This window comes from Medicago sativa, chromosome 4 (genome assembly GCF_051527215.1).
Source record: "Medicago sativa cultivar Bolivia chromosome 4, Bolivia_mono, whole genome shotgun sequence".
Classification (NCBI taxonomy): domain Eukaryota; kingdom Viridiplantae; phylum Streptophyta; class Magnoliopsida; order Fabales; family Fabaceae; genus Medicago; species Medicago sativa.
Window position 1 is genome coordinate 86117878 of NC_140752.1, and position 9865 is coordinate 86127742.

The 9865-nt window shown below is 34.1% G+C and overlaps 1 protein-coding gene across 3 annotated transcripts; it reads left to right on the forward strand.

The window, feature by feature from the left end:
- Positions 1-797: 797 nt before the first annotated feature.
- On the forward strand, positions 798-4945 carry LOC146933111 (Remorin family protein). Of its 3 annotated transcripts, none has more exons than XM_085704846.1 (4): positions 798-1474; positions 2049-2874; positions 3285-3366; positions 4606-4945. In XM_085704846.1, the coding sequence occupies exons 2-4, from the start codon at positions 2069-2071 to the stop codon at positions 4819-4821; spliced, it is 1104 nt and encodes a 367-aa protein (XP_085560972.1). In that variant the 5' UTR covers positions 798-1474; positions 2049-2068; the 3' UTR covers positions 4822-4945. The 3 variants fall into 3 exon arrangements, with proteins under 3 accessions (XP_085560972.1, XP_085560974.1, XP_085560973.1); XM_085704848.1 differs by having other exon boundaries at positions 1411-1666; XM_085704847.1 differs by lacking the exon at positions 798-1474 and having other exon boundaries at positions 1808-2874.
- The last annotated feature ends 4920 nt before the right edge of the window (positions 4946-9865 follow it).

Genomic DNA, 9865 nt, shown 5'->3' on the forward strand with positions numbered 1-9865 from the left:
CAAGATGAGGATTTGGAAAGTCATTTACCTAATTTTATCCGGTGAGTGAGTGTTCTTTTTTGGTGGGGATGGTGGTTGGGAGATAAATCAAGCAAAGTAAAGAACAAAACAATGCCAACTTGTTTTTTTCCCTTCTGGCTTGAAACAATTATTTGTCTGTATGCCAATTTGTGTCAGTTGGCTTTTGGCACAGTATGGCAAATGTCTTTCAGATTGATGGCCCCATGCATTTTTATGTCTTAAGTAGTAACACTGTACCATGTCATTTAATACTTATCACTCTCACATGTTATTATGTAGCCGCGCCTTTCTCTGTCATTATTACTCTATTTGTCCCTAAACATAAATATAAACAGTCATTTGATGAAAAAGGTGTTCCCAAATATAAGTCATTTTTCAAATTACAACATACTTAATAGTACTTCTATTTCATACAAGTGTTTTGGAATATCCTATCACCAAGTGTTTTGGAATATCCCTTACAAAAAGTGTTTTGGAATATAAAAAGTCTACTAGTAAAATAGATACATTAACTACACTATCTATTTTTCTTAATAATAGTGAAAATTGTTATTGGTGATTATACTTAAGGATTGAGGGAGTATTCAAAATATATATTTATAGTGTTACTGCGGATATTAGATCTAACGGAAATAGTTAGTCTCTTACAATTTAACAAATTAATGTTTATATTTGGTTGTGAGAGGTGTCTATATTTAATAGAGAACAATGTCTTAAGTAAGATTACTTCTTGCGGAAGAAACTTATAAGAAACAAAAATACATTTTATAGTTTTTGAAAGTGTGTATCTGAATCATACAGATTATTTAAAAAGTGCAACTAATTATGGAGTACTTTAGAACTGATATCTTATAGTTTTTTTGAGTTGAGAAACTAGTCTCTTTATTCTGTACCTAAGTTCATCAATGTCCAATTGTATCAGTTTTGGTCAATTTGGGCCCCAAACAAAACAATCAAATTTATGAAACTGTCTGTATCATTCACAAACTTGGATTGGAGCATCTTATGGCCACGTGAAAAAGTCAGAAGAAACCTCCATTATCATACCCCTCAGCTCAGAAGTATCACAGATCCTCTATGCTCTTCTTAATCTTCCACCGTCCACGTGTCCTTCCATCACACCTCATGTTATACTATTTTATCTACACTAGATCTAGTATAACCGTTACAAGTACAAACATAGTTTTTAACTCATTTTTTTCTCTTTGGATTGGAGACAGTAGAAATATAACAGTAGTACTATGGTTACTATTAACTAGTATTTTCCTACCTAGTGGACTTGTCTCTGACACATAAATCAATAAACCAATTCAATTCCACCATGATTCCTTTGTTTGCTAACTCTATAGAGTGAAGATATGAAATGTGGATTCCAATTCCAACCCACATGGCACCTGCATTACTTGCTTAGTAGTAATAATATTAGTAATAAAAAATCTCATCAATTTCCAAGGTAAATTGTTATTCTATGTTTCTTCTTTTTTATCTATCTATTCTTGTCCTAAATGGCCCCCCTCCCTTTTTGTGAACCCATGCATAGTATATTTTCTTAATTATTAGTAGTATATTTTAATATTGAATGGATCTCAATTTCACTCATTTCTCTGCAACTCTCAGAATTTCATGGTTTTCAAGTATTAATAAGGTACATCACATCATTCATTCTCTTAAATAGTAAGCATTAAGCAATATATACTCTGTGAACTTAGTGTTTAATTCTGTGTTCATCTAATATATGTCTTCCTTCCTCCTTTGATATATACATCTGTTTTTGTAGTTCTGTTATGTTTCTCATATATGTAAAGAAAAACAAGTTCTATTTACATTACATGCAAGTAAGGATCTCAATTTGAAAAAAATTACTTCAATCTAGATAAGGCTTTTTCCCAGACAAAAAAAAATACATAGAAAGTTAACTAAGATTTCAATATACAAAATAGAGCATAGTGACTTTGAATAGATAGGATCTGGAGCAAAAATTTACAGACCCTGAAATTTTCATTGTTGTTTCTCTCTCCTTTCCTTAGTTACAAGCAAAACTTTGAGAATGAAATTTGTGGAAGACAAAGGATGCTATAGTAACAATGGATCAGCAGCACAAGATACTCCAAATAGCAGTGCCATAATGTATTCAGAGTTTCACAAAGGAAAAGATACTACTACTAGTACTACTGCTACTACTCGTGTTTCGAATCATCATCGAATAAATATGGGAAAACCAACACCTTCTAAGTGGGACGACGCGCAAAAATGGCTTGTTGGTTTATCAAAAGGTGGAGAGAAAAGCCAGTCAAAAAGCAAACCAAGAAACTCAAATGCAGATGATTTAAGATTGATAGCTCCTGTGCCACAAAAAGAGGAAGAACACGACGATGATGGATGCCGCGACTTCATGACAACAACTAGTAGTGAATATGAAGCAGAAGAGTCTAAGAAGGTAGAATGTGACGATGAATCGATTTGGAGAATGAATAATAATAGTAAGGTTTTAGCAGAAAACAAAAACACAATCCATGTTCAATCAATATGTTTTAGAGACATGGGAACTGAGATGACACCTATTGCAAGTCAAGAGCCTTCAAGAACTGCTACACCTATTAGAGCAACAACTCCTACTACTAGAAGTCCAATTCATTCAGGAACTTCAACTCCAATGAGGAATCAAAATGGTTTGTTGCAAATGGAAGCTGCGTCGGGTAATAATGGCAGCACAACTAGACAATGTGGAGACGAATCAAGCCCTTGTAAGATGGTTGAGAAGAACAAGATTGAAGATCAAGCTAGAAAGTTGAGTCCTCTAGAATCTAGAGCAATGGCTTGGGATGAAGCAGAACGTGCCAAATATATGGCCAGGTAATCAACTTGATACTTAGTGTATGTTTGGATTGACTTATTTGCTGATGGAAACACCTGCGATACTCTTTGGAAGAGCTTATGAAAACAGCTTCTTTATGACATGCTATTAGTTGTTTTCAGCTTATTTCTGTAAGCTCTTCATAATACATTGTAAAAACAACTTATAGCTTATTTGAAAACATTTTGACTTTGTTTTAACTTTTTTTTTTATGTAAATATATGGTTTATACATAAGCACTTAAGTAATAAACGCTTAATTAAGTTGTTTATTCAAACATGACCTTAATTAAAGATTTTGTTACTTGTTAGTTTATTTCATGTTAGGTAAGATGTACTCGTATGTTTAGAAGCCGTTGAATAAATGTAAACTGTTGATTAAATTTGTTTGTTAAAACTTTATTTTATAGGTTTAAGCGTGAAGAAATGAAGATTCAAGCCTGGGAAAATCATCAGATAAGAAAAGCTGAAATGGAAATGAAGAAAATGGAGGTACTATTGTGATTCTTTTAGCAACATATATTGTTAAGAAATTCACATTCTCGACAGTTTGGATTCACAGTTAATTTAGCATAATCACGACGTATCACTGTAATTTTGATAAAAACTACACTTTAAAACTTCAACAAAATTACGGTGTGACCACCATTTCTTCCAAACATCCATGTGGTAGCTTTTGTGGTGCAATTGTTTCCCTTCAATTATTGCCAATGATACCAACCTTTTCTAAGGCATTGGATGGTGGCTCATCTTTTCATGTTATGATGACAGAGTTCATAAGGATAGAGTTGAAAGTTCTGTGAAAATACACTGACAAAGAGAATTATTCCTGAAAAGTTCTAAGACATGGCAGGCACCTTTCCCAACGTACTGCATACAAAACAGTACTACCTCCGTCCCAATTTAATTGACACAATTTTGTTTTTCACACATATTAAGAAAAATGTATAAATAAAGGGGAAAGTGGAATATATTGTATTGGGAATGATAAAAGTAGTATTATTTAGTGTTATATTGTATTGGGAATGATGAAAGTTGTATTGAAAATTGAAATGAGTCAGTTATTTTGGGACACTTTTTTTTAGAAAATGGGTCAGTTATTCCGGAACGGAGGGAGTACTATTTATATTTGGAAAGCACTTTAGATAGATATCATGAATCCAATGAAATATGCAGTCACAACAAGAGAACCTATTTGATAGCTCCATAACAGTACATTACTGATTCATATTTCATAGTGATACTCTATCCTATGTGAGAATCTAGCCTAATCAACAGACATGCGTTGCTTTCATGAGTTGGCACCAGGTGCTCAATTTAATGAGTACTAGTTTCTTTACATTACCTACAATCGTACTAGCATAGATGAAGCACTGACACGGATGCCCGACACAAACACCGACTCGCTAACATCAATAATAATTTAAAAATATAACATAATTTAGTATAATTATATGTGTCCTAATTTGAAAAGTGTGCGTGCATATAATACAGTTTTCAGCAGCAGAGCTTTTGTGCAAGTAGAAATGAAGGATTATGCAACATAGATTTTTTTTTTTTTGAATTGATAGATGCTCCTAATAAAGTTATTTGAGTATGTTGTTAGAGTTTTATTTAAGTATGTTTGTTTATCTAAGGCTTAAAAAAATTACAAAACAAAATCAATATATTTTTTGAATTCAAGTTATCAAAGCTCTATCAAATAAATGGATTTGATTTAATTGTTACAAGGTGAAAGCTGAAAGAATGAAAGCTACGGCACAAGAAAAGTTAACAAATAAACTGGCTGCAACAAGGAGAATAGCTGAAGAGAAGAGGGCTAATGCACAAGTGAAGCTGAATGACAATGCTTTGAGGACTACTGAAAGGGTAGACTATATAAGAAGGACAGGGCATGTGCCTTCTTCATTCTCTTTCACTTTTAAGCTGCCTTCCATTTGCTGGTAGAAAGTACCAATCCATATGTTTAATTTATATGTTGTATGAAATATAAAACCTTTTGAATCTAGTCCATTATATTTATGCTACTTCTAAATGGTTTTGCAAATTATATGATGCTTATATTTGGTCTCTTGGTATGTCTTAACAAAATTATTACTCTTTTTCATTAGTAGTTTTAACTTTCAACGTGTAATAGCCATTCTTAGCATTTGTAGTTAGTGAAAATTTATCACTTTTGGCGCGCGCCGTGGTGGTCTTGAGCAAGAAAACGGTCAACAACTTCCGGCGGCTACATAAGAAAGGGAATAAAGTTTGATTTTGATGGTGTATGATAAGATTTGTGGTACTCTATAACTAATTTATGCAAATACTAACAAAAACAAAACTATCCACTATGAACCTCTTATCGTGATGGTCCATGTTAACCACATTCATAAATTGATTGTCGGAGTTAAATAATTGTCTCTTGTGTTTTTAAAACGGTTAAAAATTTACTCTTCAACCTTGTTGACCTAAATTTGATACTGGCATACCGAAAATACAAGGAAAAAAAGAGTCACCTAATATGATTTTTGTAGGATAATATAATTTTGTTTAAAGAGTATCGTTAAAAAAAAAATCAATCGGTAGAGGTAAACCTATGATAAAAAAAAAATAAAAAATAAGACACTTTTAAAAATACTACTCCCTCCGGTCCTATTTATAAGAGAAAGTTAGGTCAACAAAATTTAATGTATCTGGACTGAATTTTTAACCAGATACATTAACTTTTGTTGACCCAAATTTCTCTTATAAATAGGACCGGATGGAGTATTTGTTTTTAATTGAAATTGATGTAGGTATGTGCATCATTCTTTGAGCTTAGAATTAGAGGATAGTCTTCCATACGAACAAAATTATATACATGGAGAACCAAACTATAAGCTCAAGCTAGGTTAGGTATTGTATTAATTAATGGAAGCATGATGGAGGAAGGCAGTGATGATTCTCATAGAAGGATGTTGTACATGCAAACATCTCAACATTTAAATAAGCAAGTGAATGAGGTAGGTGAGAGATTTTAACGGAAATAAATGTGTATCTTTCTAAAAAGACTGCCGATGTTTAAAAAGATGTTTTTGTTTTTTCAAATTGAATACATTTAAAAACTATAGTGGTACAAAAGAGGGCAAAAGCCCAAGAAGAAAACTACAAAAAAAAAAAACTATAGTGACGATGTTTTTGCACTAAAGATGTTTTTGCAAATTTAATACATTTAAAAACTATAGTGACGATGTTTCGTACATTCAAGAACCAAAATAATTACTCAAACTTTTATTAAATATAAATAATACATATCTCCATTCCAGCTCTTCATGAAACAATAGTTATAGCATTAAAATATTGTCAATGTTATTCCTTTAAACCATAGCCATAACCTTTGTATCTAACATGCTCAATAATTAACAAAAAGACTGAATGCTACGGTTTAATTATTTCGGTATGCATTGTATGTGGGACGAAGGAGGGGCCGGAGTCCATGGGTGCTTCCATGGATCTATCCTTTAATATATCCTCTATATTCACGGTTATAAAGTTTGTAGATTCATTGATTAACTTTTGTATATGTTCTATAATATTTGATCAAATACAACAAATTGTTTAATGAATACAAAAATGATTGTTTGTTTATTAATATTGATCAAATACAACAATTGTTTAATGAATACAAAAATGATTGTTTGTTTATAATGATGACTAAAGTATGTATTATAAAATAGATATTATTGACCCCATATCTATTTATCCGTCGAGTTCGATTTCTGAGTGAAATAATTTTCAGTCAAACTTTACTCATTTTTAGATCAAACTCTGAGTTATCATGACTCTTCTTTTAGAAACATGAGGATTAACACCGACTTTTTTTTAGATAATTTAGATATTCATGGTTGTGTAAATTAAAAGTACACATTTACTTACATTTTCAATATATGAATTGATTTCTTTTAAAAAAAAAAACAGGGAAGGAGAAAATTATTATAAATTAAAGTGGTGCTGATGAATATTTTAGACCTGTTATCACGAGAATTTGAATTTCGATGTCTCTCGAGATTATAAGGCTAACCTCTTATCACTTAAACAACATATGTCGAGAACGATGCTCTACCATTCAATCATTATTTGTTTGTTATATCATATCAATCTTTTTTTTTTAATCCCAAAATATATCTATATATAAAGATAAGAAAGGTACAAAGCAAAAAAAGAGGGGGGGACATAAAACCAAAACCCTCAAGGTTAATAAATTCTGAAATTAGGTAATCCTAGTTTGTTGTGCACTAAGTCTGCCTTGATACTATCAGGAGGTTGAGAAAACCAAACATGAGAAGCAAGGTGTAATCCAGTGTTTGCAAGGGTGTCAACAGATTTGTTTCCTTCCCTATAAATATGTGTAACAAAGAAATTCATGGAAGCAGTGAGATGAATGCAGTTGTTCCATCTATTTTGAAGATGCCATGGCACAACTTTGGAAGATTTGAAAGCCAAAGAAACAAGCATTGAATCCGTTTCTAACCAAAAGTAGCGCCAATCCTTCTTGTGCGCAATCTCAATGGCCACCATAGCGCCAATAAGTTCAGAACATAAAGCATTAGAGAAACCTAAATTAATAGCGAAAGCTCCCAAAAAATCTAACCTGGAGTTTCGAAAAACCCCTCCACGGGCTGCCGTTCCTGGATTACCTAAAGAAGCTCCATCAGTGTTACACTTCACCCAGTTTGCAAAGGGGGGTGCCCAAATAATTTCTTTGATGATTTGTAGCTTAGGCGGTTTAATTTTAACATCAAAGTGCTTTAAAATGACAAATTCAGAGATGGAGGATCTAGAGGTGAGAGTGGTGATGTTACCAGATAAGCTAGTGTTGGAGATAATCAAACTCTTTGTTGTTCTAAAGTCAATGATCTTGTCCTAAAATCTTCTTTGGTTTCTGCAAAACCAAATGGTGTTGTAGTAGTTAATAATAGCAGCAAGAAGAACTACCTTACACTGTGGATACCAGCTTCTCTCAATAATTTTCAGAGGATCCAGAAAGGTAGCAATACTGAAATTGATATTGAGAATGGAAAGGAGCCAGTTCCAAATTTGTTGAGCAAAATTGCATTCCAAAAAGAGGTGGACAGAAGATTCAGCAGCCATAGAGCAAAGGTTGCATATAGACGTGATTTGACAACCTCTTTGGATGAGGTGCTTATCTGTTGGCATCTTTTCATGAAGAATTCTCCATGTGAGAAGAGATTTTGAAGGAGGTATAGCTGCATTCCAGATACATTTGGACCAGCTCGGATTTTGATGAGAAGAAGCACTTTGAAAAAGATAGGCATCTTTGAAAGAAAGATTCCTATGACGCCTCCGCTTGGTGGGCATGTAACGCCCGAGGCTGATGAGGGCGGGGAGTGGTCTGGCTCCTGGCATGCTTCTAGGCAAAATTGAATCACATCGAAATGAGAGGGATCCTGAGGTCGTGCAGGTATGGGACTGCATGGTTGAAGGAAGGCTTATAAGAATTGTTTGGTACTACCTATATCAACAAGATGCATCTTCTTTTTGGTAGCTCATTCCATTAGAACTCCACAGTTAAAATAAATTGACTTGGAGCAATTTTAGGATGGGTGACCTACCGGGAAGTTTCCCGATAAGCGTGCATAAGCGTGCGAGTGAGGACAAAACACGCTGAAAAGACTCGTGTTGGTTTGTAGGGTCAGTCGGCAATCCTGAAAGCAGTTTGGGGTGTTACAATTCTCATCATGGGATTTTTTCCAAATCAACCTATCCTCTTTGTGAATCAAAGGTATAGTGACCAAATTCAATTTTTGTTGCATATTAGGAAAAGCCTGAAGAACATCTTGAGGCACACACCACTTGTTGTTAATGATGAATTGAGAAACTGGTGAATTTAGAGAGTTGTGAAGATGAGTAGGAATGTTGAAGGTAGAAGTGAATGGATCTCCACACCAAGTATCACACCAAAAGTTGATCATCTCCCCATTACCTAGCTGCCAAGATGTGTTGTCAAGGAAAGACTCGTGTTGGTTTGTAGGGTCAGTCGGCAATCCTGAAAGCAGTTTGGGGTGTTACAATTCTCATCATGGGATTTTTTCCAAATCAACCTGTCCTCTTTGTGAATCAAAGGTATAGTGACCAAATTCAATTTTTGTTGCATATTAGGAAAAGCCTGAAGAACATCTTGAGGCACACACCACTTGTTGTTAATGATGAATTGAGAAACTGGTGAATTTAGAGAGTTGTGAAGATGAGTAGGAATGTTGAAGGTAGAAGTGAATGGATCTCCACACCAAGTATCACACCAAAAGTTGATCATCTCCCCATTACCTAGCTGCCAAGATGTGTTGTCAAGAAAAGACTCGTGTTGGTTTGTAGGGTCAGTCGGCAATCCTGAAAGCAGTTTGGGGTGTTACAATTCTCATCATGGGATTTTTTCCAAATCAACCTGTCCTCTTTGTGAATCAAAGGTATAGTGACCAAATTCAATTTTTGTTGCATATTAGGAAAAGCCTGAAGAACATCTTGAGGCACACACCACTTGTTGTTAATGATGAGTTGAGAAACTGGTGAATTTAGAGAGTTGTGAAGATGAGTAGGAATGTTGAAGGTAAAAGTGAATGGATCTCCACACCAAGTATCACACCAAAAGTTGATCATCTCCCCATTACCTAGCTGCCAAGATGTGTTGTCAAGAATGATGGGAAGCTTGTGTTTAGCACTTCTTCAGATTGAAGAAGAAATATGATAGTTGATAGGCTTCCTGTTCCTAATGATAGTTGATAGGCTTCCTGTTATATCATATCAATCAATTAAAATAATTACATGGTGACATGTGGCAATTCTTGTAATTTTTTTATTGAGAATTAGAACAAAACACGAGTATAAACATCAAACAACGAAACTCTGCGTCCTTCATCCTCCGTTTTGACACCTGCCTCTGACCACCGTCATCCCAACACCACCATCAGCCACGTCATCCCATCGCTACCTATCTTCACGACCATGTCAT

What these genes read in the sequence shown, in the direction of transcription:
- LOC146933111 (XM_085704846.1), top strand. Translation starts at nt 2,069, where the DNA reads ATGAAATTTGTGGAAGACAAAGGATGCTATAGTAACAATGGATCAGCA. An exon ending in CGTGCCAAATATATGGCCAG is followed by an intron (nt 2,875 to 3,284) that starts GTAATCAACTTG and finishes TTTATTTTATAG; the next exon opens with GTTTAAGCGTGAAGAAATGA. An exon ending in TGGAAATGAAGAAAATGGAG is followed by an intron (nt 3,367 to 4,605) that starts GTACTATTGTGA and finishes AATTGTTACAAG; the next exon opens with GTGAAAGCTGAAAGAATGAA.